The sequence below is a fragment of the Saxophila tyrrhenica genome (genome assembly GCF_035928015.1).
Source record: "Saxophila tyrrhenica strain CCFEE 5935 chromosome Unknown scaffold_8, whole genome shotgun sequence".
In the NCBI taxonomy this organism is placed as follows: Eukaryota; Fungi; Ascomycota; class Dothideomycetes; order Mycosphaerellales; family Extremaceae; genus Saxophila; species Saxophila tyrrhenica.
In genome coordinates, this window is record NW_027041740.1 from 617,629 (window position 1) to 645,619 (window position 27,991).

A 27,991-nucleotide genomic window follows, 5' to 3' on the forward strand; every position below is an offset into this window, starting at 1 on the left:
AGGTCTTGGCAGGCAAAGTTCGAGATCTTTGGAGACGCGCTTTCACGTCTTCGCGTCACAACATCCGAAACCAGGCAGAACATCAACTACGGCTTCAGATCCGTCCCATCTCTCACTTGGTATGACCACCGTCGGACGCCTTCAATCACTTCAGCGATATCGGATATCGTCACGTCGCGATGGCTACTGAGTACAATCAAGCCGCCTTGCCCGGGGACCTACTCCATCTACTAGCGCAACAGCTTTCCGAGGAGAGAGACTTTCCAACTCTATACAACTGCGTTGTGAGCAGCAAGCAGCTTGCGAGTGCTGGCGCCGTCAACGCCCTTTACAGGTCGGTGCAAGTCATGTTCTACTTGGGGAAGCCACTTTAATTGACAGCATGTACAGAATCAGCCACCATGCCCCAGTCCAGTCGGGCGGTAGCGAAGCCGTGTCGCAAGCTGAACAAGAACTCAACGTCCAGAGGTGGTCCATTCTATGGCGTACCATCATCCTCTCCGCCTTGGGCAAGACCCTTTACCCCTATTGCCGCCACCTGCGGATGTTGGACCTTCGCGACCTCAATGCGCTTTTAGAAGACGAGAAGTTTCGAGGCAAGATCTCGAAGGTCTTCTTCGCTAGCGAACTAGCACGCTTCCACTTCACGCGCAATACACCAGCAAAGTCTCGAGCCGCTGTTGGACTTGACCGGATAAAAATCATCAACGCACTCGGAGAGCAAATTATCCAGCAAGCGCCTCTTCTAGAAGTGCTTTCGGAGCCTACACTGTTGCCCATGCTGTCGACGGCTCTTCTCACCTGGACACCGAGGCTGGGCCAGCTACGCAGGCTTGAACTTTTCTCGCAGAAGGCGCTCGCGGACGAGACTATCCGCAACCTCTTGCATTCGCACTGCCCTCATCTGGAAGCGATCACGATCTTCGGTACTAATGAGCCCGAAACCGATCACGCCTTAGCAAGCTTCATTGGAGGCATGCCGGCAGACAAACTTAGCCATTTAGAGATCCTCGGCGACATAGGAGTTGGCACAGAGACCTGTCTGGCTCTGAACAGCCATGGAAAAAGCCTGACCACGCTCAAGCTACGCCTTGGAGACGAAGGCATCCTTGCGCTTGCACTTCTGCAAAGTTGCACCGCGGTCGAGAGTCTTTCAGTGGGAAGCGACAAAGGCTACGCTGTCGACCTAAGGGGTACACAGAACGATGTGTACCTGGAAATAGTGACATGGTTAAAGGGCTGTACCGGCCTCAAGTCCCTAGAGGTCTTCAACATGACCTCGGCGCCACAGCTGTGTACGCCTATCCTTCTCAGCCATAGTGCGAAGCTCGAAGAGATCTCAATCAATGCGAACGACGACTACACCTACGTCGTCAAGGACCACCGCGAGTTCCACGAAGCGCTTTTAGAGCAGCCGTCTCTTCGTCGGCTGCAGCTGAAGGCTGATCCTGAGCCACCAACACGCAAAGACATCGAGCTCTTGGTTACGACTTTCAGTTCTCTCAAAGGGCTACGCCAGCTCACCATGATACGTCTCTCAGACTACTTCACGGACGACCATATCAGCTACGTGGTCGGGAGTCTACCAGAGCTCGAGAGTCTCTACATTGGCGGCTTCGGTGCCACTGACGCTGCACTCGACAGCCTGGCCAACCTCAAGAATCTGACAACCCTCACCATCAGCAGTCTCACCAGGTTTTCGTCGGAAGGCGTATCAAGGTTTATCGAACAGCTCGGACCGGGCAACAAGGGTCTGGGCCTGTCCATTGAGAGCGCAGATCCGGACTACGCAATCACTGAGGAGGAGCAGGAGGTGCTGAGGGAGCTGATCCAGGTCAAGGTTGGCGGACGGTTTGATTACCAACTCTTCAGAGGTAATGATCTCGACTCCTGGCATGCGGCGTTGACAGCTGACACTTTGCGGCAGATCCAAATGTACCAGATTTCGATACTGATGACTCCGACTGATTTCAATCTGCGGGAGGGCCTGAACTGGCCTCGAAGCGACATTTGAGCCTTGTCCGACAGCGTCCGTGGTTAGGATGATGCATGAGACAGTATGCCAATGCTCACATTTGCTGGCTTGAGCAAAGGAAAGCAGGGTATTGCTCTGTTCGACCTGACGTCAAAGTGGGAATTATGGAGAAGAAGACGGCAGAGACTGCTGTGTCAAGCATCAGAGGCTCGTTCAATTAGTTTAGGCTAAGCATCACAAACCACACGCGGCCGTATAAGGTATTCCTGCTCTTGGTAGTCGAAGCTGTGCCATTTCTGCGGAAGTCTACGGCCGTGACCTCGAAATCCAAGCACTCGTCTCAACAAAATCACCTCGATCATGACATCTTCTCTAAATTTGACGTGAAATCATAAAGCGTTATCGCCACCTCACGTCGATGTCAGCGATAATAGGCTGTGGTATCTCGCGATGATGAAACGAATACTGGTGATCGCAGGTACAGATAGCTCAGGCGGAGCGTAGGTGAACACCTATTCCATAACCAGTCCAGGCTGCTCACTGTAAAAGCTAACGACCTTCTTATTTGCAGTGGTCTCGAAGCCGATCAGAAGGTCATCGCGGCGCACGGCTGCTATGCCATGACCGCACAAGCGGCCCTGACTGCCCAGAACACACAAGGAGTCAGGGCCATCCATGAGGTACCAAGTGACTTCGTTCGGCAGCAGATAGAGGCTTGCATCGAGGATGTTGGCGTCGATGTCGTCAAGACTGGTAAGATAGAGCCCTCTTAATGGAGAGGGATATGCTTATGGGAACGCGAACAGGCATGCTGGCTTCTGCGAGCACAATATCAGTCGTTGCGGAGCAGATCGACAGACACAACATTGCCGTGACGGTCGTTGATCCTGTCATGGTAGCTACAACAGGAGCTGAACTGTTGCCGGAGAAAGCTGTCAAGACACTATGCGAAGAACTGCTCCCGAAGACGTACATCTTGACACCAAATATCCCAGAGGCGAACCTCATCCTCAAGGAGGCTGGACAACAGGCTATTGATATACAGGATCTGGAAGGCCTCAAGAAGCTTGCAGCTGCTGTATACAAGCTTGGGCCGAAGCATGTCCTCATCAAGGGCGGCCATGTACCGCTCACGACAGACGATCGAGTTGCAAATTCGGACGATGAGAAACAGATTGTTGCCAACGTGCTTGTTGGCGATGGCATATCGGAGATCTTCAAGTCACGGTACCAGAAGTCGAGGAACACACATGGCACAGGATGTTCGCTTGCATGTAAGGTCAGCCCGCTTAACTTAGTCTTCGAAGAAGTGGTTTACTAACGTCACGCAGCCGCCATTGCCTGCAATCTTGCTGAAGGCCATGGCATAGTACGAGCCGTCCGAGAAGCCTGCAGATACGTAGACGCTGGCATACGTACCAGCAAGGATTTAGGCAAAGGCAACGGGCCCTTGAACCATTTCCACTCGCTGCAGTTTCTACCCTTCTCTCCGTGAGTGTCATGCACACGGCTCTGCTGGCATAGCTGATGGTCTACAGCGGCTCATTCATCGAACATGTTCTCGACCGCGAGGACGTGAAGCCAGCCTGGCATGAGTACACGCATCATGAGTTCGTCCGAAAGATGGGAGATGGAACGCTGCCGGAGGAGAACTTCAAGTACTACATGATCCAGGACTACCTTTATCTTGTATGCTCATGTACGAACATGGGTCCTGGTCTTTGCAGCTGACTCCAAACAGATACACTTCGCAAGAGCAAACGCACTCGCTGGCTACAAGACAAAGTCGCTTGACGATATTGCTGGGGTAAGTCAATACCATATCAATTGGTCATGGCTAAAAAGTACTTACTTGCTTGGACAGGCTGCAACGATCGTAACACATATCCGACAGGAGATCAACCTCCACATCAAAGAGTGCGAAGGTTTTGGCCTCACGCAAGCAGAGATTGAGCAGTATCCGGAGAGTCAAGGTGATGTCTTCCGGTCTCTTACAACCCGTCGTCCACTGCTAACGTTCTATCAGCCTGTACTGCCTACTCCCGCTTCTGCCTCGACATCGGCCAGTCGGAAGACTGGCTCGCACTCCAGATCAGTCTGCTGCCTTGCCTGCTCGGGTATGGCATGATAGCGAAGCGGCTGCACGAGGAGCAGGCGAAGAATCCACCTCAGAAGAACAGGTACAAAACGTGGATCGACAATTACGTTGCAGAAGACTACACTGCGGCGGTGGAGAAAGGATGCGGTGAGCTGATCACTCTAATTCCATGTCTCAATGGCTTCTGCATATGCTGATCCGTCTCCATAGCACTCATTGAGAAGCATGCTGGCAAGCAAAGTCCAAGTCGAATAGAGGAGCTAGTCAAGATTTTTGTGCAAGCAACCAGGGTATGTTGCGTGCTTCTTGCCACGAGTAGACGCCTATGGACCAATGCTAACGTGCAGTCATCAACAGTTGGAGACTGGATTCTGGGACATGGCATCAAAGCCGTGAGACATCAGGTTCATTATATACTTCACATTGCTTCGTGCTCCTAACTGGGATCCGTACGCCAGCCATCGAACGCTATACCCGACCGAAATGTGCTATATGAAATCATTTAAAGCTTCGACGAGCTGCCCTGTCTCGTGACGGTACACTGAATCAGACCGTTGGGATCGCTTTGCGGTGCATACACCTCCGCGTCCTCGCCTGTGTTCTTCAGGCCCTTGAACCAGCTGAGGTCTGTTAAAATCGTTAGCAATCGACGTACAGCAATACATCTGAATAGTTTACAAAGCTTACCAATCTCAAAGTAATGCTTGTTCGGCAATTTGTACTCCACGGAATCCACCATCGGCACCTTCGCCAGTATCTGCTCAGACATCAGATACATCGTATTCTGCACGCTCGGACTGTCCTCCTTCGCGAAGGTCTCCAGCGTGATTGTCCTGGCATCGGTCCACGCCTGGTCAAATACACCTTGCTCCTTTTCCACATCCGCTAATGTCTTGAAGATCCGCCAATTCCAGCCGGCTTCGACTTCGGTGCTCAGTATCCGGTCTCGGGTCTCAGGCAATCGAGTGTACTCGTCCTTGTGGTAGCCCCAGAACTGTGATCCCGTACTCTTAAGCACCAACAGCCCTGTGATTCCACTCCGAATGCTGATGCCCTTCCCTCGCTCAGCGGTACACTCCACCACCCTCTTGTCCTCCCCATCCCTCAAGAAGCTATGGGGATGCGGCTTCCCGTCCACCTCCATCCTCGTCCATCGATGTACTGTCACCCACACATGTGCCTTCGTCATCCACTCGTAGGTATCGATGTAATGTTGAGCCAGGATCGCAGCGAAGAGCTCGGGAGGGTTGACAGGATGTTGCTTCGCCATCACATACGCGGTCTGCTTCTGCGTATCCGTAGCGACGATGCTGGCGTTGTCGGCCTTCGTCCACGAAGCGGCAATGTCGCCTTCGAGCAAGGAGCAGACGGTCATCTCGGTGACGGATTGGGTCTTGTCCGGGTGTCGTTGGACTTTGTAGAGGCGGACATTGTCCTTGCCGTATTGGGCGTGGGAGAGGGTCGCGTTGGACATGGTGGTTGGATGCTGTGGCTGTGTTGATGGTCGATTGTTAGGACGTATCTTGGTGTTGAGACTGATTGTGCCGTTGTCACGGTACGATGAAGAGGTCAATGGGAAGGTCGAGTTGAGCAGAAGAGGAGCAATGGATTGACAGCAGACCTACGAAGTATTTCGGGCGAGATATATGCAAAAGAAAGTCCTTATCTATCGGCCGGCACCCGCAACATCTGATCAACACTCAACAGCAACAGAGGTACGTTCGAGGTCTGCTGTCGGCGAGATGCGAGGTGGACATGCAGCATTCGGTTGTGATTGGCTCTTCAGACTCCGGCGCTAGCTGATGTTCAAAACCCGCCAGACCGTCGTGAAGGCTCACGATTTTCTCGAGAAGAGGCGCCTGCCGACTGAATGCGAGAGGGCTCCTGTTCAGCGGCCGGCAGGCTTGAGCAGGCTGGCAGGAGAAGTGTCATGTTCTCGAGATGCCCAGCAGATGTGATGCCACCTCACTTCCTGCTGAGATATTTTGGCTGCAGCCATGTCTGTCGAGAAGACCGCCGAATTGCTCCCCAACCTTGGACTCAATCAGTGTAACAACAGTCCGTCTGAATGGAGTTGTACTACTCTGCTCCCGACCGGTATATACATCTGTTTTCTCAAATTGAAGAGCACACCTTCTCGCAGTCTATGCCGCAACAGTCTCAAACCCATTCCATGTGTCAAGATACCCTCGAATTTCCGGACCGTAAGCATTCACACCCCCAGCATAACAAGTCATCTCGAACGCCTTGCCGGGCACACTCTGCGTCAGATCGTCAGCTTTCGTTCTCCCTGTCAATGAGTGATTGTGATGCCACTTACACCGCCCATGTACGTGCTTCTGGTCGTCGGGAACAACGTCGGTGCGGCCAAATCGTTGATTCGCTGCTTCCACTTGTCGCTCGCCTCCTTCGTCGGGTTGACATATTTCAAGCCCTGACGATGCGCCTTGGTGATGGCGTCTCTGATCCAGCGAGCCTGAATTTCTACGCTGCTTGGGCCGTTGGACAACAGTGTCGGACCATGAGGGCCGTAGAGATGAAACAAATTAGGGTATCCAGCGATGGTGGTGCCTAGGAAGGTGTTTGCAGCGTCTTTCCACTCGTCCTGGAGATACGTTCCGTTGACGGATTTGAGGCCCACTGGTGGATGGATTAGTTGCGTGAAAGTCGGAGAACGGGCGGGTACTGGCACGTACTGCTGGTCATTCCGCCTGTTACAACATCAAAGCCGGTGGCGAGGCAGATAATGTCGAATTCGCGCTCGACGCCATCAGTGACGATGCCCTTTTCGGTGAACTTTTGGATGGGCGAGCCGTTCTTCTCGTTGATGTCGACTAAATCAACGTTGTCACGGTCGAGGGTTTCGTAGTAGTTCTGGGCCACTGTTAGCAAGAAGGGTGCATGCTCAAGCTTTTGACGTCGACCAACCTGCTCCAAACAAGGCCTCTTCACACCAAACGGATGTGGCTTCTGCTCTGGGAACAGAATCTTCTTCTTCTCCGGATTCTTAACACGTTGTGACTGCTTCTTCCGCCAGAAGTTGTATGCCTCATCGTTGCACTTGTCGACGAACAAATAGTCTTTATAGCCGCCAAGCCACAGAGCAAAACCCTGCTGCTTCCACAGTGTCTCGAAGAATGCCTCGCGCTCCTCGGGCGTATCGTCGTAAGTGTTCTTCTCGTTCAGGTCGTAGTGGAACCCAGCAAAGCATCGCTCTCGCATAGCATGGATCTCGGGATAAAAGGGCTTGAGCTGGTTCTGCTCTTCGGCGGTCAAATCGCGGCGGCCCATAGGCAAGGCGAGATTAGGTGTGCGCTGATAGACTGTGAGCTGGGAGGCTTTGGCGCCCATCTCTTGGATGATCTGGACGCCGGACGCTCCAGTACCAATGACGGCGCATCGCTTGTTCGTGAAGTCGACTCCTTCTTGCGGCCAGAAGGAGGAGTGGTGAATCTCTCCCTTGAAGCTATCGAGTCCAGGCACATCGGGGATATCTGTAGGACATTGTAAGTCGACGCCGCCTTCCAGAAGAGTCGTTGTACTTACATCTTTTGGCCGCAAACCCAGCAGCTACAATCAGATACGTCGCTGTGGCAGACCGACCATCAGCCGTCTTGACCGTCCACTTGCCAGAGTCCTTGTCAAACTCTGCGCTTGTGACCACGGTCTCGAAGGCGCAGTCCTTGCTCAGATTGAGGACTCTGTCCATGTGGTCAAAGTAGCCCTGAAGCTCGCGCCAGTCGGGATAATTGGTCGACCATGTCCAATCTTTGTAGACTTCTGGGATGGCGAGTTCATAGATAGGCACTGGGCTGTCTACGCGAGCACCCGGGTAGCAGTTCTAGCAGAGATGTTAGCGTAAGTGAGTGAGCATACCTGCACGTGTACCCACCCATCTCCATGTCCCGCCGAAGCTCGTGCCAGCGTCGTACAGCACAGTATTGAACCCTTGCTTCCTAAGCTCGTGGAGACTGTAGGCACCACCAAAGCCCGCGCCCACGATCAGGCAGTCAAGATTTAGATTGTCTGCGTAAGGCCCATCTGTTCGCTTTCTTCTGCCGTACTGGTGGAGGTCGGTTTTGATGATGCGTTCGACCTTCGGCTCTTCGCCAATGGAGCCCATGGTTGCTAGGGTATACTGTTCTCGAAAAGAAAAGATCACGAAGGAAATTACAGTTGAGGATCTGCAATCGAGCTGCGAAGGAGAAGCCGGGATATATGAAAGCAAGGACACTACGCCTACCTAGGCTCCGGCTGCGAATACCAACACGCCTCCTCTAGTGATAGTCTCTAGTCCAGTCTCGGGCGGCACACTGCCAGACGCATGGAGTCTCCATTCATCCGTCGTCAGAAAGACTCCACCAAGTCATGACTAGCTCGCAAAGAGCTGCAGAAGGTCTGTTGGTCCCGCATCAAAGAAGCTCACATGCACGGAGTGCGGGGGTGGATGTCCGGAGAAGATGGAGACGAGCGACTTTTGCAGAAGGCGGGGCCAGTCTTGCCACCGAGTAGTGATGAGATCTGGCAATCGCCCGTGTGGCCCAGATGTTGTTCCTCGACAGCTCGGAACTAGCACGGCCGTAAGAGTTAAGTCGCGTTGTCTGCTGCTGGAGGCAGCTCGTTCCATGGTTGCAAGTGTCCGGACCCATCGTGGCGGTTGTTCTCAGCGCGTCAGGTCTGCACGTACTTCTCGCACGCGTAGACCGGTCTGGAAGGATCGTGCGCGGCTTCTGGAGACAGGAAAAGTAGACAGAGGGTGGAGAGGAAGTTCGACAGCTCGACTTGGATGCCAAGACGCATGGCTACATCACGTGGCAGGATGGCTCTCATACTGGCAGACACCGCCTCATGGACCTGTCAAAGCCAACAAGCTTATTTGAACGAGACGGACTCAGAGTAGCTTAGATATACTCTCCTACGTATACAGAGACTGATGATCCCTTGAAACTTTGTATGACGACACCTGATCGAATTCTGCCACGCGGCAGTACATGTACTCCGAGACCAGCTATCCCAGGTTCTCCCAGGTCAAAAGCCTTACACCTAGGCGCTTTCCACTTCATCAGCAGTCGTACGGTATCTACGGCCTCGAGCGGACAGGCCCGGAGAGGAGTGCCGCCCGCAAACACAGTCGAAATGTCCTGCGATGACACCCACGGCACCGCGATCTTCCGCCTGCAAGGTTATGTCGCAGGTCTGAGGCTTCGGTACATCCAGCTTATGGACGACGCCGAATGAGCCCTTGCTACAACGCTGTGATCGCAGGCTGTAGAGATGGCCTCGTCCAATTCCCCTGCGTCGGTGCGAACACCGGCGAGCTAATCGTGCCCACAGCACCTCCCCTGTGGCGATGTCCTCCATGGTGTCCCTTGTGGTGAAGTGGAAAGATTCGAATCGCAGCCACACTTCCAGCCTCATCCGTATAGCCGATCAGCGGTCCGTACAGCAAGCAGCTGTGGTAAAGGTCATCATATGAAGCGGCTGTACATCCAGCCACTGGGTCACAGTGCTGGAGGCACTCAGTGAAGTCCTCCACGTAGGCTCGCTTCTTCATCTGCTTGCCCTCCCGCTTCTTCAGGCCTGGCCAGTACATTACTGCGCCGTCAACACCGGCGTCGCATTTGATTCTGTATTTGACTCCTTGGGCGTCGATGCAGCGGCGGGAGTCCAGAGAGGGGCAGGGGTCGTCGATACAAGCTGGTAGGTGCCCATTGTCTGGACTTGCTGTAGGTAGGGTTGCGTTTCCGAATCGAGTGCTGGTTGATGTAATCGTTGTCGTCCTTTGCGGGACTGCAGGACATGTACCCCCACGCCTGTCGACTGCTATCGTCACTACACTCGCAAGGGGTACATCTGCTGGAGGTGTCAGTGGCTGGCGAGGTACCAGCCTGGGATTAACTCACGCTTGGCCTGGCTTGAGAATGAGACTTGGAGGAGTAGTAGGCAGCATTCAAGCCATCTTCGAGTAACGAAAAGCCGCATCGTAGCCAAGCTGGTGTATTGCGAAGAGCTCGATTGTCCTCTGCAGGTCGAGATGGTACGAAGTTTGCCAAGTGCTCTGGAATGGAATGCTCTTAAGAAACAAAACGTCCATACTCAGGTTTCCTGAGATGCGAGAGTCTGACGATTCAAGAAAACAACGACTATCTTACCGTAGTGACGAATGATGAGACCAGTCTTGATGTTCCGGAGAGATGCCTCTTCATCAAAGCGTTGGGGAAGAGCGCAGCAGGAGAGAGCGCGGCGCATCCGATAGCGCCACTGTCTCTGACAGACCTCACGAACGTGACACTCTGGCATTGCACAACCACCTTGATAGATCAAGATCTATTTGATGTTGTTCGTGAGAGACTGATGAAGCAGTGGAAGGAAGGAAGAGCATCTCTGCTTCTCAGGGAAGCTACCACATCATCGCACGGGGCACCATCATCCCGCGATGTCCACCCCACGAGCGTGCCATCTTTCATCGTTGAAACACTCGATGTCAAACCTCACCCTTTTTACGTGTCGTACATGAGCAGTGGAAATGTCGGTGCCGCTAGAGGAAGAAGACCGCTTCGATGCCGGAAGTGAGGTGGCAGACACGGTCGATGAGATGGAAAGTGTTCGTATTGCACGACGCCAACGCCTCGTACGACACTAATGTAGACTCCAGCTCTGGGATGGCGACTCTGCTCTTGGCTCTGACCGAAGGTAGCTTCCGGCCTTATCTCAAGCCTTCTCGTGGCTACAAGCCTGATGACTGAAAGCTCCATAACAACCTCCCTCGCGCCATCAGTGATGGACTTCCGGCATGAGCACGGCAGGCGGTACCATGCCTTCAGGGACGGAAGTATGTGATCTTAAATCTCAGAACACACACGACCATGCTAAGTCCATGATTGGCAGCATATCTTGTGCCAAACGATGATGTGAGTACACAGACACAAGCATATCCAGCTATAAGAGCACACCGCTCACAGGCATAGGAAGAGCTCAATCGGCTAGGTTCGTTAGCCTTGCTGAGTTCTGCCATCAATGTAGATCTGACGCCTCCTTCTGATAGACCTCCAACACAACCAGTGGCGCCTAACCTTGGACGGCCGCCTCCACATCGCCCCCATACCGGAGACACTCCCGACGGGCTACGAAGTCCTCGACATTGGCACAGGAACCGGCCTTTGGGCAATCGAGTTTGCTGATGAGAATCCCAATGCCAGTATCATTGGTGTGGACCTGTCTCCTGTGCAACCGTCCTTCGTGCCGCCCAACTGCCAGTTCATGGTGGACGACATTGAGTATGACTGGGAGTACAACAAGCGATTCGACTACATTCATGGCCGCTTCCTCTCTATGGGGATCCGAAACTGGGCTCGCGTGTTCCAGCAGAGCTTCGCTCATCTCAAGCCAGGCGGCTGGGCAGAGTACCAGGAAGCGGAACTCATTTTCATCCCTGATCCTGGGTCACCCCAACCGAATCCAGAAATGGCGAGCCTGAGCGACGATGTCCAGGAGTCAGCCCTGAAGATTGGGGTTGATGTCCGGCAGGCGCACGGCTGGAAGGAAAGTATCGAGGCCGCTGGCTTCATCAATCACAAGATGGTGCAACTGCGATGGCCGCTGGGAACGTGGAGTCCGGATCGTAAGGAGCAGGCCATCGGCCGGATGAACCGGCGGAACATGTTGAACGGAATCGAAGGGTTGACTTTGGCGTATTTGGTGAGGATCAGAGGCGATCCGGCTGATGAGGTAAGGGACAGGTTGAAGAGGGTGAAGGCTGAGATGAAGGACGAGGATGTGCATATGTATATGAATCTGTGAGTGGTGGGGATTTCTCTCGGTGGTAGTGACTTGCTGACGACTCCGCAGGTTCATACATTACGCTCAGAAGCCTGAGTAGGAGCTCAGAGAGCAAACGTACTTTCTCGAACATCTACCTTAGTCAAGTGGTGTGCTTGGTGTCCTCCTCAGGTTGTGCTGCTCCGCCCCATGGCGGAAGATGAAGTGACGTCGCACGCATGTGACAGCCCCCGCCGAACACTGGGTCGTGCACTGCAGCATATTAATATTTTTACAAAAGTTCTACATCCAATCAACGGGGTCAAGGCCGGGCGTTTGCTACCGGTCAGCTTCTGGTCAATGGTATACCCTTCCCCGTGGACCGACCGAACCGAACCGATCGATTTCAACCAAATTTCGACCAGGGTTAGGCCGGGCGTTGTCTTACCGATTAAGACTTATGGTCAACTATATCCCTCCTCCTCTGTCATTCTAATCAATCTCCTCACCATAGATATGCTTGGCGTGCCCCTCGAGGGGTTTGGATCAATGGCATAACTGCGACCGTATACGATCCGATTCCTGCACCGAGCCATTAACGCACCGAGCAGATGACCCACCGATACGAGGGTTCGACGATGACGACGAGATGTAGCCTGCCCGGGGGTGAACTCTTTTGATGTTTTGGTGTATCGGTTTTTGGCATTTTGCTGTAAGGCACGTGGTAAGGAGGTTGTTCTTTTGCTGCGCAGCCTGCGCTGGAGGTCATGTCTCGCGGTCTTTGTTTTGTAGCAGAGCAGAGCGACTCCGACAGTTGAGTTTCTCTTCCCCTTAGAATTGCAACTAAGGTCTTCTCTTTTGTTCTTCTCCCATTGGAAATGGAAGTACCTGTGGATAACAACAGCCCGTAGGGTAGGCTGGTTGTGCGTAGCTTTTTGTTTGTCCTGGAGTGATATCGCGTCAGGGGTGTCTGAGCATCATTGCAAGCAATTATGCGTATACCATGAGCGGAGGAAGGGACATAGGTGGTGATCTGGGACAAGCTTGAGCTGGTGTGATAGTTCGACATCGTCTAGAGAATTACATACTGTCCAAGCCGTCTCTTCATCTCACCTACCATTCTATTATCTGCTCCGACTGCCAAAACTCTCCTGTCCGGCCACCAATGTCTTGCAAGGCAAGCATGACAGGCGTTCGTGCACCAGCATCGACAGTCTTGCTTCCTCGCCCCTTGGTCATGTCAGTATTTACGTACCCCGGACAGCAGGCATTCACCAGAACACCACGGTCGCGCTTCGCCTCCTCCATCGCGATAGCTTTCGTGAACGCAGTCTCGCCAGCTTTGCTGACTGCGTAAGCGGCAGACGGGAAGCCAGCATCGTTTTCTTTGCCGGCCTCTACTGATGAATTGAATTGCTCCATGATCGCGGTCACTGCAGGTACATCCTTCTTCGATGCTTGCAAGAACGATTGGCGTATTTCGTCGGAGTACTTGTTCAACTTTCCTGCCATGCTTGAGACGTTGACCATGCGCCCTCCATTTCTGATCAATGGCAGTAGTTCGCGAGTGGCCTCGAGTGTGCCGTAATAGTTGGTCTGTAGCGTCGTCTTCACAACATTCGAATCAAACCCTTCCATCGCAATGCCTGAGCCATAAGTCAGCGATATGTGGCATGGCAGCTTCATGGCTCTTCGTACCAGCATTGTTAATGACGAAATCGATGCCCTGTGGATGCTCCTTCTTTAAAAAATCCCGGAACTTGTGTATTTCCTCTTTCTTGCTGATGTCCAGCTCGTGGTAGGAGACCTCGACGTCTCCTCCATCTTGCTTCAACACCTTTGCCTTCTTGAGCTGCTCATCTTGATTCAACGTCTTCACAGCCTCAGATCCTCTTTCCGGAGATCGAGCAGTCAGGTATATCAACAGTGGTCCGGACTTCAGAGGCGATTTGGGATACTCGAGGGCTAGGTTGCGGACTGTTGCGTACCGGTCAGTTTCGTGATGGCTTTTCGGAAGATTTAAATATCAACCTACCAATGGCCAAACCTATACCCTTATTAGCCCCAGTCACAGCTGCTATCCTTGACTCAACCGCCATTGTATCTTGAAGTGTTCGAGAAGATGGTGGGTGCGGCCATTGTCTGATGGAGTGAACGTCATGACAGAGTGGAGACTCCAGACGTCGATCTCCGTCTTTCGAGCCACAAGACTTCCGTTCTCACTCTGGAAGCATGGATATACATGCTGATGGCATACTTATTAAACTGACAGAGCTGTACGATCTTTGAGATGGCTGTTGGGGTTCTGCGGGCCTTCAGAAGAACTACCGAAAGCTGGTGGACTACCTCTTCCAGCCCGAGGTGCTGCCAGCAGGTAACGGCGGGGGTACCAGGCTCTCACACGTATAGAACGACGATGTAAGCAGACGATTTCAGACTACTTCGTTCAAAAGGTATCTTCAAACCATCGACATGCGCGCGGCACGATTCCACAACAAGGGCGACATCAGGGTCGAGGATGTCGACCAACCAAAGGTGACGGACGGCAAGGTGTTGGTAGAAGTCGAATGGTGTGGCATCTGCGGCAGTGACTTACACGAGTATCTCATGGGACCGGCTCTTCTGCCAGTCACACCACACCCGAGGACCGGGGAGTGTGTTCCTATGGCGTTGGGTCACGAGCTATGTGGAAGAATCAAGAATCCATCTCCTGGATCTCGATTCAAGGAGGGAGAGGCCGTCATGGTGGATCCAAGGTATTGATCTCTTGACGATTCTATGGAATGGAGTCAAGAGACTCACTACCTTACAGGGTGCTCTGTGGGTCCTGCCTTTCCTGCAAAGCAGGGCAGACGCATTGCTGTTCATCTCTTGGATATGTCGGCGGGACGACAACCGGCGGGTATGGTGAGTTCGTTGCCGTCGAAGAGGAGAGGCTCTATCCGTTGGGCTCAATACCACTTGAGCATGCTGCTGTCATCGAGCCTCTCGCAGTCGTGCAACATGCTGTCAAAGAGTCTGGCGTCAAGGATTGGAAAGACAAGACCGTGCTTGTGCTAGGTGGTGGACCCATAGGCTTTGCATTGATGCTCATCTTGAAAGCTCACGGGGCTACAAATGTTATTGTTTCTGAGCCGGCAATAATTCGGCGGGAGCAAGGGTCGGAGTATGCTCAGGCCGTTATCAATCCAGTAAAGGAGAAAGTTGGGGACAGATGTCGGGAGCTCACAGACGGTCGAGGAGTTGACGTGAGTACCGCTCGTCTGTTGTACTTATAACCGACTGATGCGGGTTCAGGTCGTCTTCGATTGCGCTGGAGTCCCCATTGCCCTTGAAGCAGGATTCGACGCTATTTGCAGCTCAGGACTCTATATCATGGTTGCTGTGTGGGAGAAACCGGTAGATCATTCAATGCTTTCTCTGCCGAGTGTCAAGCTGATCCGATCCAGTTGACCTTGCCTTGCTGGACCTTCCTGCAGAAACATGTCACTGTCAAAGGAGTATTGATCTTTTCGACGGAAGACTTTGAGGAAGTCATGGAAATGGTAGCGAAAGGTAAGATCAGCCAGGGCCGATCCCAACTCGCAATAAGACCGCTGACATAGCAACAGGTAAGATACCTGGCTACGAAAAGCTCATCACGGGCCGTATTGGGTTGGACGACATAGTCAAGAAAGGCTTCGAAGAACTGGTCAACAACAAGGACAAGCACATAAAGATACTGGTGAGTCCAAAGAATGCCGTAGCAGCTTAATTCGCAGTCTGCGTGAGGCCTGTACAAGACCCAGTCATCGTTCCAGACCTGCTACATCTCAGCGTGCGTTCGCATCCCCAGTTTCTCGAGCAAGTTATGCCGATGCCAATAGCTGCGGTATCGTTTGCCGTAGATGTACAACGGTATCGTCGTCAACGCCAGAGCGAAGGTCAGACCTCCCCAGACATAGAAGACCTCGCCTGGCCCTTTGGTCGCCGTCCAGTTATTGACAAAGTAGCTGTACCCGAAGAACAGAAAGTTCTTGAACATCATGTTGGCTATGAACATCTCGGAGCTCAGATCTCGATAAGCGTCCACAACGTATGAGTTGGCCGGCGTCAAGATAAAGATGATGCCGAATAAGCCGAGACCCCAGAGGAAGGAGGCGACGTACAGGTTTCCTCTCTCTTGAAGCACGTATGCGTAAGCGACCACGCCGACGCCGCCGATAAGGCCGAAACCGACCGGCAGAAGGCGGAATTCGGGCTCGTAGATACCATTGTTCCGCTTCGTGCACCAGAGGATGAGTCGGTCCATGGTCAAGGCCAGAACGATGCTCCCGAGGAGTCCTCCGAGGAATGGACCAACGAACAAGAAGCCAACGCCTGCTGCGGAGAGCGAGTAGGGCGGGAAGGCGAAAATCTGAGCTGCCACAAAGGATTGTGAGACGTAGAAGGAGCTCAGCATTCCCGTAACTACGACCATCCAGAGAGCTGCGAGGTTCAGATTGACCAGCAACGGCGCTGCGAGTAAGGCGAGTAGATTTTCGTCACTGTGTACGCCCGTCCAGATGGCGAGACTTTGCCAGTAGGTTTTCTTTGCTCGTAATGTGGACGAGTCGGTATTTCTGCGCCCTTCGATCTTCTCAACGTTGACACTGCTCGCTTTCTCCTCGTACGAGTCGACCGCGTTTCGATCAATCTCGAGACTTTCCGACCGTTCATACGCCGTTTCGGGCACGAAGAAGAACACTAGCAGTAGCTGGAATCCAAGGCAGGCGTCCAGAATATGGAAAAGGTACTAGATATTCCCTATCAGCATGGCCCTAGACGCTCGCAGAGACGAATGAAGACTGACCTTCCAGCCCAAGCTATTAGTGATCGGACCGCACACGACAGAGGCCAGATTCGACACCGAAGCCAAAGCAAAGCCAAAGAACGAGATGTACGCTCCTCGCTCATGCACGAAGAACAGATCCGCGACCGTCGAGAAGACCAGAGATTCGTAGGCCGAAAACGCGAAGCCTTGCACCACCCGCCCAGCGCGCAGCGTAGAGTACGAGGTGCCACTGGCAGAGCAGATGATTGTTCCGATTAGGCCGGTGAGCGAGCCGAAGAGGAATCTGCTTTCGATCAGCCCACGTCAACCATACCTACGAGACGGACTTGAACTCACTGCGGCCTCTTCCCGTACTTCCGACCGAACGCACTCACAAACGGTCCCCAAGCCCCAGCGACCAACAACTGATACCCAGACAAGACCGTGACTTCGGTAATACTCACGTCCAACTCCACGGCAACCACAGCGGTGCCGGCGCTCAACAGCGGGCCGAACGTCGACGGCATGATGAAAGCGCCGAACATGAGGATGGCGACGATGGTGAGTTTCTTGCCATAGCTCCAGTTCAACGGGTCGTTGGGATCTGAGGACGGTTGCGGCGCAAGCACGATGCCGCTGGAGCTGCCGGTGCCGTGCTTGAGGTTGCCGGTGGAGCTGGGGTGGGCGGAGGAGTCGACTTCTTCGAGGTGGACGGTGCCAGGGACATGGGGGAGTGCGTGGTCTTCGAGGATGCCTAGAGCCATGGTGGAGAGTCCTGGTGGTGTCGGTTGGTGCTGAGTCAATGGATTTGAGGAGGCATGGAAGGCGTCGCGGCAGAGCTCGAACTTGAAGCAGTCCAGGCCTGGGCAGGTGAGCTAAGTAGGATGCGATGTAAGCTGGCAAGCTGCCTTAGGTCCTTGGTAGTCGGTCACCAGCAACCCCACGGGCAAGTGTCCGATGCGAGTGAAGTGCGGAGTGCATGAAGAGGCGCGTGGAGATCCGTGCAACTCCATGCAGCCTTCGGCAGATATACCTTACTCACTGTCGAGATCGCGGCAGGCGACTTGTGCTCACTTCTTGTATTGTATACAATCGCTAGTTATACAGCTTCAACATCATACATTCGCACGCTCGCATTAGCAAACTCAAATCAAGCCATTACAGTTCCCCTCACGATCCCCTCACATTCCTCCCATCCCTCGCAGTGACAAAACTCTCCAGTTGCGGCCTTTCTCTCGAACCATTCCTCCTTTTCTGGCTCTCGAAGCTAAGCCCGCCGATTACGGGCGGCCTGCCACCTCTGTCCTTCGAGCTCGCCTTTCTTCCGCTGTTCTTCAGAAACATCGGCTTGTCATCCTTCGGCGGCGGCGTGGGCGGCCGATCATCGTCGTAGCTCTTGTTGTCTTTGTCCTTTTCCCGGACCACTGAGCGCGTGTTGCTGACAGTCTCGGGCATGACAACGTTGTTCATGGGCATGCTTTCGTAAGCTGGCGGCGGCATGTCCGTGCCCGTGGAGCTGGCACTAGAGCGGACGACTTCAGGTGCACTGTCGGCGACGCTAAAGCGGGAAGGTCGCGGTTGCTGCTGTGGAGGAGGTGTAGGGACAGCAGGCTCCTCGGCTGGCGAAGTAGAGGCGATGGTCGCAGGATCCAGGGTATGGCGAAGCTTGAAGGGAGCCGATTTGGTGGTTTCCGCAGGTTTAGACGTTTCTGCTGGCGGCGTGTTTTCTGAAGGCTGTATGCTTGGTGCAGGAGCTCTAGCATCGAAGACAGGGTTGCGGACTTTGAAGGGCACTCTCTGCGTGTCCAATGAGTCGCCTCTCAGCGTCGTGCTTGCTGTATCAGCTTCCGACTTCTCCTCAGTCGCTGCAGGATCAACGAGCATATCAGTGCTCCGCGTAGGAAAGTCGTGGTGTGCATTCGGCATCCCATCAGCACCAATACTGCCGAGCATCGACACTCGCGGGTCAAAGATCGTGTTGCGAATCTTGAACGGCTTCGGCTTGGTGGATGAGTCGACCGGACTGACAGCACCTTCATCCCGCACCTCTTTGCCTTCTTCAACTGGGCTGACAACATCTCTTGGCTCCTCCACCCTCTCTTCTGGCGCAGTGGTGGTTTCGCGCGCCTCAACAGCTTCAGGCTCATCATCGGCCCCCACGGCACTCACACTCCTGAGATCCTGCACACTCCTCCTTTCCCCAGACAACTCGCTCGTCTTCGGCGCATCCCCAACAAGCTCACTATGCGGCGTGCTCGTACCCGTCGGCTCCCGACTATCCAGCGTAGCAACGCTAGGATTGCTCCTACTGCTCTCCAGCTTGAACGGATAGGCTCTGACCCCATCATGCGGTCGACTGCTCGTAGGTGCCAGAAACGTATTCTCCGAACCGGGAATCTTCTCGCTATCTGGATGTACGGTGCTCATCGTCGGCACCATAACCTCCGGCGCTCTGCTGGCTCTGCTGCCTTCATATGGGATAGGTGAGTCTGCAGCTGAGCTGATCCGTCGCGAGGATGGAACGGCACTGCTTGTCGAAGGCCGAGGGATAACGTGTGAGAGCGCTGGACTGCTGTAGGAAACATCATCCGCCTGTCCAGTGTCATTCACCCGCGAGTAAGGACTCATAGGCCTATCTCGATCCCGCGCCGCCCAAGGCATCTGTGTGGTAAGCATGCTGACACTGCTGTTCCTCCGCTTCCTCTCCCTGCCGTGTTTCGCCTTCGGCACGGTCAAGAGATCCGGTCTTGAGGCTGACTTGCTTTCGCTGTCAGGTCCCGTGGTGCTCATGCTCATTTTCCTCTCTACGGTCTTCTGCTCCCGCTGCAACGTGTGCTCGTCGTGACTGCTGCCCCAGCCGCTCCACATGGCCAGACCCCATGATTTGCCGCGCTTCTTCTCCTCGGGCGCGACACCCTTTCGCCTTCTGTTGACGATGGCGGTAGGTGGCGGGTTCTCGCCTGGTATCGCGTCATAGCCAGCTGAGATTTCTTTCTCTCTCCGCTTCATGATCTTCTTTCGGTCGTTGGCAAAGCGCGTGTCGTTAGTCGCCTTCACCGCCAGCCACTTCCGCACCGGTCCAGGTTTGATGACGCCGATGGCTGCAGGATCCAGAGCAAGACATGCCATCTCTGATTCAGGCGCAAGCGGGAAGATGTTGCCATGGCGGGTGACGCGTTGCCGAATCATATTATCTTTAAACGAGGGTAGCGGGTCGCCAGCCTTCCCAACCGCTCCAGCGGCATCGTCTTCCTTCTCGGTGGCGGAAGCCTTGGGTTTACGCTCCTTGCGCACCGACTCCACGGTCGACTTCGAGTCGTCTTCATCCTCACCCTCAGAGCTGATGAACGAGACAGCATCGTCATTCGGGATATCTATACCCTTCTGCTGTGCGTGCGCCAGTGCCCAAGCACCAAACTGCGCCACAGAGCGGTACATGTATTTCGCCGGTCTCGTGAAGCTCAGCGTGTGCGGAACATGGCATAGATCGTCCCAGACCTGCAGCTGGACATTAGTAGGTGGATATCTCTCCAGCGTGGTCCGTGATGGGTCGAATTCCTTCATGATCATCTCGCTTGGCGGGTAGGCCTTCGGGTTCGCAGCTTTGTGGGCGACGTAGATCTGCTCGTCTCGAAGAAGCTCTCCACCGCCGACCTGGATGAGCATGGGAGGGAGACCGCCAAGCGAAGGCTGCATGACCGGCGAGACCAGGGGATGCGAGAGTAGCTCGTTGGTGGTGTACATCTGTATCTGATCCCTCAGATCGATCGTTTGGCCGTCCACGACGATGCTCAGAGGGTGGCCGAACTGCGGCATGGGAAGTGCTGTCATGGATTCCTGCTTCCTCTTGCCTTGCGACGGTAGAGCGCTGAGATCCTCGTCGCCCTCATCGTCAACTGACCGCTTCTTGCTTCGGGTCTTCTTCATGTCCATGCCCGCGGTAGCAGGCAGCTCCACCGCATCGTTCTGCTGCCCGTAGCCGGTCTCTGGTCTCTGTACTCCATCACTCGGGGGAGGCGGCCACGCCATCGACGGCTTGTGATGGAACCCATGCGGTGGGATGTAATCACCAGTCCCATCTCCAGCCACCGAAGGAAATGAATGCGTCAAATCGCACCACGGCGACAGAAGAATCGTCCCGGCCGGTAAAGGTTGCCCTTGATCTCGCAACGCCACCAACATCGCCAACACCATCCCGCCACCCGCCGAATCCCCAGCAAACAAAATCTGATTCGGCTCAAAGTGCTCCAGGAGGTAAAAGTAAGTCGCCAGACAATCATACAGCCCACAAGGAAACGGAAACTGCGGCGCAAGTCTATACCGCGGCGCCAGGACCCTCGCTCTCAACTTCCGCGCATGCCGCTGCATCTGGTATCGGTGTTCGTCCACAGAGCCGAAGTAATATGCGCCGCCATGCACGTACAGAATCACGCGCTCGCATTTGTCGCCTGTTCGTTTGCGTTCATGGTACTCTTTCTTCATCTCGATCCATTCGGCGCGCAGGGGCGCGTCTGGTCTGCGCCATTGCCACCACGTCTTCCCACCAATCTTTGCGAGGCCGCGAGTGCCGAGTTGAGCGTGAATGAGGCGGGCGGCGCGTTCGAGGAATTTGGGCGCGACTTCGGCGTCGTTGATGCGGACCCAATGGGGCGCAGGAACCCTGTACACATACTGTCAGCATGCTTTCGTGCAGCACCCCCTCTCCATGCAGCTTTTGCTCGCTTCATCTCCGGTGTAGACCAACCATTGTGCTGTAAAGCTCTGCAAGTCCTCAATGCTATGCTTCGAAGAGTAATCCAAGAACTGCCGGATCAATCGTAAGCCCTCATGGTAGGATATATGAGCCGTCGGCTTCTGGCGCAGAGGCGCGCGGTTGAGGTAGTGGGAGAAGTAGGTCTCAATAACGGACGGCGTGACGGCGGCGCCCACCGAGAGGGTGTTGAACACCATCCTCCGCGTCTTCTCTTTCCTTGGTAGGTGTAGGTGTATACGGGCAGGAGTCGTAGGTAGATTATTCGTGTCCGGCGAAAGCGAAGAGGCTCCTCCTCATATGCGCGCAGCCCTCAGAGCATTCGTATTGGCCATTATATCCCCGTCGATCAATCCTGTCCGTCAAGCCCACAGCAGACTGGTCGCGGTGGTAGTAGTGGTGGTGTTGGTAGTGGTGTACAGCGCGAGATTCCAAATGGCAAGCAACCCTCCAAGATGCAAGGGTGGAGCGCACAATGGCTGTCGAGTGTTGATCACGAGCTGAAACAAAGAGCCTCCAATTCCCCTTGAGAAGAAGTGATTGAGGGCGCGCTGCTGGTGAAACACGCCTTCTCCTCGCCCTCGAGCTCCACCAAACGCGCCTTCGTCTCGCATCCGCTCCATCCAGCTCCCACCCGACCCCTGCCGACGCCATCTCCGGACTTGGCGGAGATCATTTTAATTTTCGATGGGTATTATGTCATCGCCTACAACTACACAACCAAGCCATTGACCCTCAACAACCCATCCACATCCTCCACTATGGCCTCACAAAAGTCGCAGACCGGCCCCATCCCTACATCGAGCGGCGCATCACCAGGCGGCGGCGTTCCCCTCCCCCCAACCCCCGCCCAACTCCAAGCAGCCTTCGAGCACGGAATCTGGTACATCCTCTCCCTCTGGCCGGCGCTTCACACCGCCGTACAAAACTCCTGGGGCGGTCCCTCGTCAGCGGACAAACGGGACTGGTTCGCCGGCGCCACGGCGGACTTGATAACGACGAACCCAAACACCGACCATGACGATTTGGTCGTGTTTCTGCTGCAAGTGATGCAGGATGAATTCGATCTGATGGTCGAGGATGACAGTGAGGAGGAGATTGCGGGTTCGATTTTGGGGTTGAAGAGGCGGTTGGGGGAGGAGAGGGATTCGGCGGTGTTGAGGGAGCTGGAGCAGAGGTGGAAGGGGAGGGGGCAGATGAAGGTTGAGTTCCGCGGGGAGATTGAGGAGGAGGGAGAGTGGGAGGGGATTGAGGATGATGACGAGGATGGGGTTGACGAGATGGAGGGGATAGATGAGGCGCCAGAGTTAGTGCCGGCAGTGAGGAAGGAGAGGGTAGACCCCGAGGTGGACGACGAGGGCTTTACGAAGGTCACGAAGAAGAAGCGATGAAGCATAACTGTGACAATGTTACATGCGATGAAGATGACTCTGCTATCTACACAACGACCTCCACCGAAGGTCTGACCTCTGGCTTCCGCCCGTACAACCCAACGACAGCGCGGAACATGTCTAAGACCGGCGGCAGCGCCCCGCTTCCGCTGTCAAAAATGTCGGCCAACTGTTCGGGTCGGACTACTGGTCGATCATCTTCTCGCTCCTCCGCAACGAAAGGTGCTTCGGCCGAGTCCGCAGCGGGCTGGACTGAACCGACAAGATCAACCATGTCGGTATCCTCTTGCGCCGGCGCAGCTTCGATAGCTGTCGCTCCTTGCTGGGGTATTGAGGCTGCCGGTGCGCTCGACAACGTCCGGACATGTCCTGTGGAAACCGGCGAAAGAGTGCGGATCGTAGCATCAGGAAATAGCAGCGTATATCCTTTTGCCCCTTGCCCGGCGAGTATAGCTTCCAAGTGCCGCAAGAACAAATGCTCGTCCAGACACTCACTTGACTGTGGCGAGAATACTTGCACCTTTGTCGTTTTTTTCGTGTCAGGAGAGACGATCGCAAAGGTGCCATCGCGCTCGCTCACAGCAAGCATTGGTGCCTTAGCTTCGGGATGTGGAGGCTTGAGTGAGAGTCTGTACATGAGCTTGTCGGCGACGAGATCCCACACGTAGACCGCCGGCCTCGTCGTAACGATCAGGTATCGATCTAGGAAGCCGAGGGCCACGATATCGGCGGCAGCGAGGCCGATGCTTGTCGAAACCTCACCGCCAGCTGTGTCGATGAAGTGCACCAGTGGCGTGCTGCTGTCGTCACCCGTTTCTTGTGCCGCAGCCAGCATTGATCCATCTGGAGCATAGGCGAGACATGCCGTGCTCGTCTTCTTAGCACGCGCGAACGCAAGAGGCGAGTCCGCACGCTCCTCGCCACTCTCAAGTTGGATCGTTCGCTTGCAAGTCCACTCCACGAGATCCACGTTCGCTTCATTCTTGACGGCGACACCATGCCTTGTTCGTGTCTTCGGTCTCCAGAGTCTGACGCATTCGTCCTTGCCAACCGTCGCGAAGGCGTTGCTTGCAGGATCTGCCACAAGAGCATGCAACCTTCCCGCTCCAGCTACATGGCCAGGCCCACGCGCGTGTGGCGCATCAACGCGTGTCGTGAGCGTCCAGAGACCTTGTACATCATCCCAGCGCCAGAACTTGAGATAGACCTCCTGGCGGCTGGTTCGTTGCTCCTTTATGTCTCCTCTGCTTGAGCCGAAGCTCTCCAGATCCGACATAGGTGGCGTCCACTCATCAATAGTCGCAAGCCATGATCCGTCGTAGCTGATGGCGATGTGTTTCACGTCCGGAGGAATAATGGGCCTTCCCTCTGGTCCGATGCTTAAGTCCGTGACATTGTTGCGGGTCAGTGCCTGCCTGGTGATGTGGCGCGAGCTGCGGATGTCGAATCCTTGCAGGAAAGGTCGAGTCACAGCTTCTCCTTTCGACTTAGGTTGTGAAGCCGGAACGGAGAGGAGAAGTTGGTTTGGCAGACGTGGGTGTATGGTCGCAGCTGGGAAACCGGGGAGTCGAGTGGTGGTGCGTCCAGAAGTGCGAAGCATCTGCAAGCCGGCAAAGTTTGCGACCGGCTTTAGCTCGCTCGTGTTCAGGACCATGATCGAGTTGTCACCCATCTGAACGGCATAGCGATCGGATGCAGAATTGACCGCAATCCGCTCGATCTCGGAGGTCAGATGGGGCAAGAATTGCTGTTTTCCTGTTTCGAGTTGCCAGATCACGAGCACTGTCTCCTTGCCACCCGTGATGAGATAGTTGCCATCTGTCGAGAACTTGAGCGACGAGACTGCTCGGCGATGCCAGTGCAAGACCCGTGGCGACGGCAGGCCGTGCTGCTCGTTGCGGTAAAAGAGGGGAGCCAGGTCATCGTAGATGTGGATCTTGCCATCGCATTGCCCAACAGCCACCTGCAGTGCCGGCCGCTTGTTCGATGCCTTCTTGACGCTCGCTGGTACGGATGATACGCGAGCATCGACGCAAGAGCTCTTTATTTCTAAGGGTAGCTCGATCCAAGCGAAGTCATGAGGGGTCTTTGGGTCCATACTCCTGGCGCCAATGACAAGTGCTGTCGGACTTTGTGCGAGCACATACATCCCGTTGCCAAGTATGTGGATTGAATGCAGATGGTGAGCTGTGGTGTGCAGCATCTGTTCATCGCTGAGGATAGCGTTTTCAGTCTTCGACTCTCTGCAGATGTAGAAGAGATTTGGAATTGCCTCTTCATCGCCTTGTAAAGTCGAAGCCATCGCTACGATCTTGCTTTTTGTGTTTCTTACTGGTGACGCTTCGTTTTCACCAGTCCATCGCCAGCTCAAGACGGTCGCATCCTTGAGAGTTATGTATACCACATCTTCCAGGACCGTGAAGCATCTGATCGTCTGTCCAACCGGCGCGGGATACGTGCGAACCGCTAGGGAGGTTTCGAGCGATAGTACTTGAACATCTCGCGCAGTGACGGATATGAGGAACGTCTCTCCGTCGTCATCTGTGGCAAAGACCGGATCTTGATTGATGAAGCCACCAGCAGAAGAAGGCGAAAGCATCCAGGTTGGTCCGGACTGATGTGTTGCCCCGTGGCTGTCATCTGTGCCCGTGCTACGCTGAGCAGCTGTCGAGGCATGCGTTGACCGGACTTCGAGCGCAGCAGCGCTTTTGGCTTGCTTCTTGGCTTCTTTTCTAGCCTTCCGTATTGCTTTCTTGCCTGACTCTGAATCGTTGGGTGGAAGTATCTCCTCGTCGTGATCTTGCGTGGCCCCAGCGGTTTGAGCTTGCTCGGCGTCGTCTGACTTCGACACGGCGCGCTGTCTTTCCGCATGCTTGGGCTTCTTCCTATCATTCTTGTGCTTGGGTCGATCTGCCCCACTGCATGGCAATGCCGCAAGGTTCTCTGCTACCAGCGGATCTGGGTCACCTAATGCTTCAACCTGGAGCTGTTCAGCCCGCATACGTTCCTCCTCCACCTCCCGCCGGCGCTGCTCTTCCCGCACGCGCTTCTCCTTCTTTTGCTGCTTACTTGCTCGTTTCTTTCTCGGCTTCTCATGGGGTGATGTTGCATCTCGTGAATGCTGTATCTCCTGCGGACCATTACTCTCGTCGGTCCTGCTTCGTTTCGGTGGTGAAGCGCCATTCTGCGTATCTTCATGCTTCCTCTTTTTGCCAGGGCCCATGCTAGGGCTGTTAAGATTGGACATCGTGGCCAGCTGTACAATTGTGAGGGAAAGATGTAGTATGGTCGAGGCTTCATTGAAGATCTTCAATCTCGAGATTTTTGTGCGCACGGACCATATCAGAAACCCTCAATTCTCGACGAATAAGACAACACACTTCACATCGCACCACCGTCCAACGACACCCTCTTCCTCCACCACATAAGGCGAATCGCCGCGCAGCAGACGTCAACATGATCATCCCAATCCGCTGCTTCTCTTGCGGCAAAGTCATCGCCGACCTCTACGAGAAATACGTCGACCTCATCAGCAACCCGCAAGACGAGGAGGGCAACCCGATGCCAGATGGGTAGGCAGACACCAATTTCAAAGCATGATGCGCAGGACAAAAGGGACTAATAGTTGAGGGACAGCGAGGCCATGGATAAACTGGGCTTGAACAGATACTGCTGCCGGCGCATGATGCTCACGCACGTGGACTTGATTGAGAAGCTGCTACGGTATGTCGCTTCAGGAGGTGCCAGGAAACGGCTTTGCTGACGGCAGACGCAGGTATAACCCAGCGGAGCGCGATATCATCAAAGTCTCGGGACCCAACCGATGAGCGGCGGCATATACTGGCCACGGCACCGCAGCGAAATTTGTCGATTTAGCAAGGAGTTCAGGCGTGGCTTTCGAAGACCACTTGATCATCAATAGAAGATACCCGCGCGGGAGGACAGTAGGAAGAGAAAGTGGCATACGGTGCTGATGAGCTGCTCTACAAGCAAAAAATCATCATTCCAAGACCAAGAAGATTCAACAATGTTTTCACTTTGCTTGATTGCAACTGCTGCAAAAGAACTCCCAGAGAAGGATTCGAACCTCCATCATCCACGAGTCGGTCTTTCGAAAGACGAGCGGATCTGTAATGATGTGTCAGCGGCTTGCATATACCACCGGATCAGGGCGGCTGGGGAGGGAACGCACATTCTAACCAATTGAACTATCCAGGATTTGCTTGGTGGGAGAACAGTAAATGATAGGCATTATGTACTGTTAAGGATATACCTCGGGAGATCCTGGGGGTGGTACATCGATTCATGTATGTTACTCAGGATACACCATCTTCCTCGTCACACCACCATCAACGACCACTTCAGCTCCCGTCACGAAATCAGACTCGGCCAGGTACTCCACAGCCTTCAACACATCCTCGACCTTTCCCACGCGTCCCGTCAAATGCCACCCATGATCCTCCTCCGTCAATCCCTCCTCCCAAGCCTGCCTACTCTCATCCGCCTGCTTACACTCATTCGTAACATTAATCCAGCCTGGCAGAATCGCATTACAACGAATCCCCTGCGGTGCGAGACTCACAGCCATCGACTGCGTCAAGCCCAACAGGCCAGCTTTGGTTGCCGAGTAGGCCTCGTTGTTCGGCTCACTCATGAAGGCTCGTGTGGAGGACATATGGATGATGCAGCTGCCTTTTGATAGCAGTGGTAGACAGGCTTGGCTCACGAGCATGGGACCAGTGAGGTTAGTCTCGATGGACGCGTTCCAGTCTTCTAGGGAGATATCTGCGAGGTTTTGGGCGCCGACGGCGTTGGTGTCTTAGAACACGAAACTTTAGACCGATCGATTCAAAATGCGAGGAGTTAGACCTACTCGCTGCATTATTGATCACACAATCCAGCTTGCCTGCGAAGAGTTGGCTGGCCTTGTCTCGTGCAGACGCGATGTCTTTCGGGTTTCTGAGGTTGCAAATCGAAGAGTCGAAGTCCTTGCCCGCACGATGGGTTTTGGAGAGCAACGAAGTTGTGTTGCTCAGCTCCTCTTCATTATTGTCGAGTAGGAACACTTTGTGGCCTTTTCCAAGAAGAAGGCGGCTGAGACCTCGACCGACTGGTGGAAAGAAGTGGTTAATGACTGTCGTACTCGTGCAGTCCGCATCAGGTTGACTTACTGCCACGGCCGGAGCCTGTGATGAGATAATTGCGCTGAACTGCGGCCGCCATTGTG

At 54.4% G+C, this 27,991-nt stretch overlaps 13 protein-coding genes across 13 annotated transcripts; 6 read left to right on the forward strand and 7 right to left on the reverse strand.

Annotated features, from left to right (window-relative positions):
• Window positions 1–179: 179 nt before the first annotated feature.
• On the forward strand, window positions 180–2,014 carry LTR77_005564 (uncharacterized protein; the record flags this gene model as incomplete). The annotated part of the gene is made up of 2 exons (XM_064802808.1): window positions 180–334; window positions 391–2,014. The coding sequence occupies 2 exons, from the start codon at window positions 180–182 to the stop codon at window positions 2,012–2,014; spliced, it is 1,779 nt and encodes a 592-aa protein (XP_064658933.1).
• Window positions 2,015–2,428: 414 nt separating this feature from the next.
• On the forward strand, window positions 2,429–4,469 carry THI20 (trifunctional hydroxymethylpyrimidine kinase/phosphomethylpyrimidine kinase/thiaminase; the record flags this gene model as incomplete). The annotated part of the gene is made up of 10 exons (XM_064802809.1): window positions 2,429–2,475; window positions 2,547–2,728; window positions 2,782–3,249; window positions 3,307–3,466; window positions 3,514–3,664; window positions 3,717–3,782; window positions 3,840–3,948; window positions 4,002–4,220; window positions 4,284–4,363; window positions 4,431–4,469. 10 exons carry the CDS (start codon window positions 2,429–2,431, stop codon window positions 4,467–4,469), a joined length of 1,521 nt encoding a protein of 506 aa, XP_064658934.1.
• A 106-nt stretch (window positions 4,470–4,575) lies between these two features.
• On the reverse strand, window positions 4,576–5,547 carry LTR77_005566 (uncharacterized protein; the record flags this gene model as incomplete). Its single annotated transcript, XM_064802810.1, has 2 exons — window positions 4,576–4,700; window positions 4,761–5,547. The coding sequence occupies 2 exons, from the start codon at window positions 5,545–5,547 to the stop codon at window positions 4,576–4,578; spliced, it is 912 nt and encodes a 303-aa protein (XP_064658935.1).
• A 670-nt stretch (window positions 5,548–6,217) lies between these two features.
• LTR77_005567 (uncharacterized protein) lies at window positions 6,218–8,196 on the reverse strand (the record flags this gene model as incomplete). The annotated part of the gene is made up of 6 exons (XM_064802811.1): window positions 6,218–6,334; window positions 6,394–6,713; window positions 6,770–6,947; window positions 7,002–7,567; window positions 7,620–7,914; window positions 7,966–8,196. The coding sequence occupies 6 exons, from the start codon at window positions 8,194–8,196 to the stop codon at window positions 6,218–6,220; spliced, it is 1,707 nt and encodes a 568-aa protein (XP_064658936.1).
• A 2,657-nt stretch (window positions 8,197–10,853) lies between these two features.
• Window positions 10,854–11,952, forward strand: LTR77_005568 (uncharacterized protein; the record flags this gene model as incomplete). Its single annotated transcript, XM_064802812.1, has 5 exons — window positions 10,854–10,905; window positions 10,962–10,984; window positions 11,042–11,060; window positions 11,119–11,869; window positions 11,922–11,952. 5 exons carry the CDS (start codon window positions 10,854–10,856, stop codon window positions 11,950–11,952), a joined length of 876 nt encoding a protein of 291 aa, XP_064658937.1.
• A 992-nt stretch (window positions 11,953–12,944) lies between these two features.
• LTR77_005569 (uncharacterized protein) lies at window positions 12,945–13,930 on the reverse strand (the record flags this gene model as incomplete). Its single annotated transcript, XM_064802813.1, has 3 exons — window positions 12,945–13,477; window positions 13,530–13,808; window positions 13,867–13,930. 3 exons carry the CDS (start codon window positions 13,928–13,930, stop codon window positions 12,945–12,947), a joined length of 876 nt encoding a protein of 291 aa, XP_064658938.1.
• A 373-nt stretch (window positions 13,931–14,303) lies between these two features.
• Window positions 14,304–15,585, forward strand: LTR77_005570 (uncharacterized protein; the record flags this gene model as incomplete). The annotated part of the gene is made up of 5 exons (XM_064802814.1): window positions 14,304–14,587; window positions 14,644–15,079; window positions 15,129–15,230; window positions 15,281–15,386; window positions 15,443–15,585. The coding sequence occupies 5 exons, from the start codon at window positions 14,304–14,306 to the stop codon at window positions 15,583–15,585; spliced, it is 1,071 nt and encodes a 356-aa protein (XP_064658939.1).
• A 51-nt stretch (window positions 15,586–15,636) lies between these two features.
• On the reverse strand, window positions 15,637–17,387 carry LTR77_005571 (uncharacterized protein; the record flags this gene model as incomplete). Its single annotated transcript, XM_064802815.1, has 3 exons — window positions 15,637–16,605; window positions 16,663–16,927; window positions 16,981–17,387. The coding sequence occupies 3 exons, from the start codon at window positions 17,385–17,387 to the stop codon at window positions 15,637–15,639; spliced, it is 1,641 nt and encodes a 546-aa protein (XP_064658940.1).
• Window positions 17,388–17,793: 406 nt separating this feature from the next.
• Window positions 17,794–21,573, reverse strand: LTR77_005572 (uncharacterized protein; the record flags this gene model as incomplete). Its single annotated transcript, XM_064802816.1, has 2 exons — window positions 17,794–21,283; window positions 21,368–21,573. 2 exons carry the CDS (start codon window positions 21,571–21,573, stop codon window positions 17,794–17,796), a joined length of 3,696 nt encoding a protein of 1,231 aa, XP_064658941.1.
• A 561-nt stretch (window positions 21,574–22,134) lies between these two features.
• TSR2 (rRNA accumulation- protein) lies at window positions 22,135–22,764 on the forward strand (the record flags this gene model as incomplete). Its single annotated transcript, XM_064802817.1, has 1 exon — window positions 22,135–22,764. The coding sequence occupies one exon, from the start codon at window positions 22,135–22,137 to the stop codon at window positions 22,762–22,764; it is 630 nt and encodes a 209-aa protein (XP_064658942.1).
• A 46-nt stretch (window positions 22,765–22,810) lies between these two features.
• NAN1 (NET1-associated nuclear protein 1) lies at window positions 22,811–26,011 on the reverse strand (the record flags this gene model as incomplete). The annotated part of the gene is made up of 1 exon (XM_064802818.1): window positions 22,811–26,011. The coding sequence occupies one exon, from the start codon at window positions 26,009–26,011 to the stop codon at window positions 22,811–22,813; it is 3,201 nt and encodes a 1,066-aa protein (XP_064658943.1).
• Window positions 26,012–26,220: 209 nt separating this feature from the next.
• RPB10 (DNA-directed RNA polymerase II subunit L) lies at window positions 26,221–26,591 on the forward strand (the record flags this gene model as incomplete). The annotated part of the gene is made up of 3 exons (XM_064802819.1): window positions 26,221–26,336; window positions 26,401–26,487; window positions 26,540–26,591. 3 exons carry the CDS (start codon window positions 26,221–26,223, stop codon window positions 26,589–26,591), a joined length of 255 nt encoding a protein of 84 aa, XP_064658944.1.
• A 485-nt stretch (window positions 26,592–27,076) lies between these two features.
• On the reverse strand, window positions 27,077–27,987 carry LTR77_005576 (uncharacterized protein; the record flags this gene model as incomplete). The annotated part of the gene is made up of 3 exons (XM_064802820.1): window positions 27,077–27,582; window positions 27,638–27,874; window positions 27,936–27,987. 3 exons carry the CDS (start codon window positions 27,985–27,987, stop codon window positions 27,077–27,079), a joined length of 795 nt encoding a protein of 264 aa, XP_064658945.1.
• Window positions 27,988–27,991: the final 4 nt, after the last annotated feature.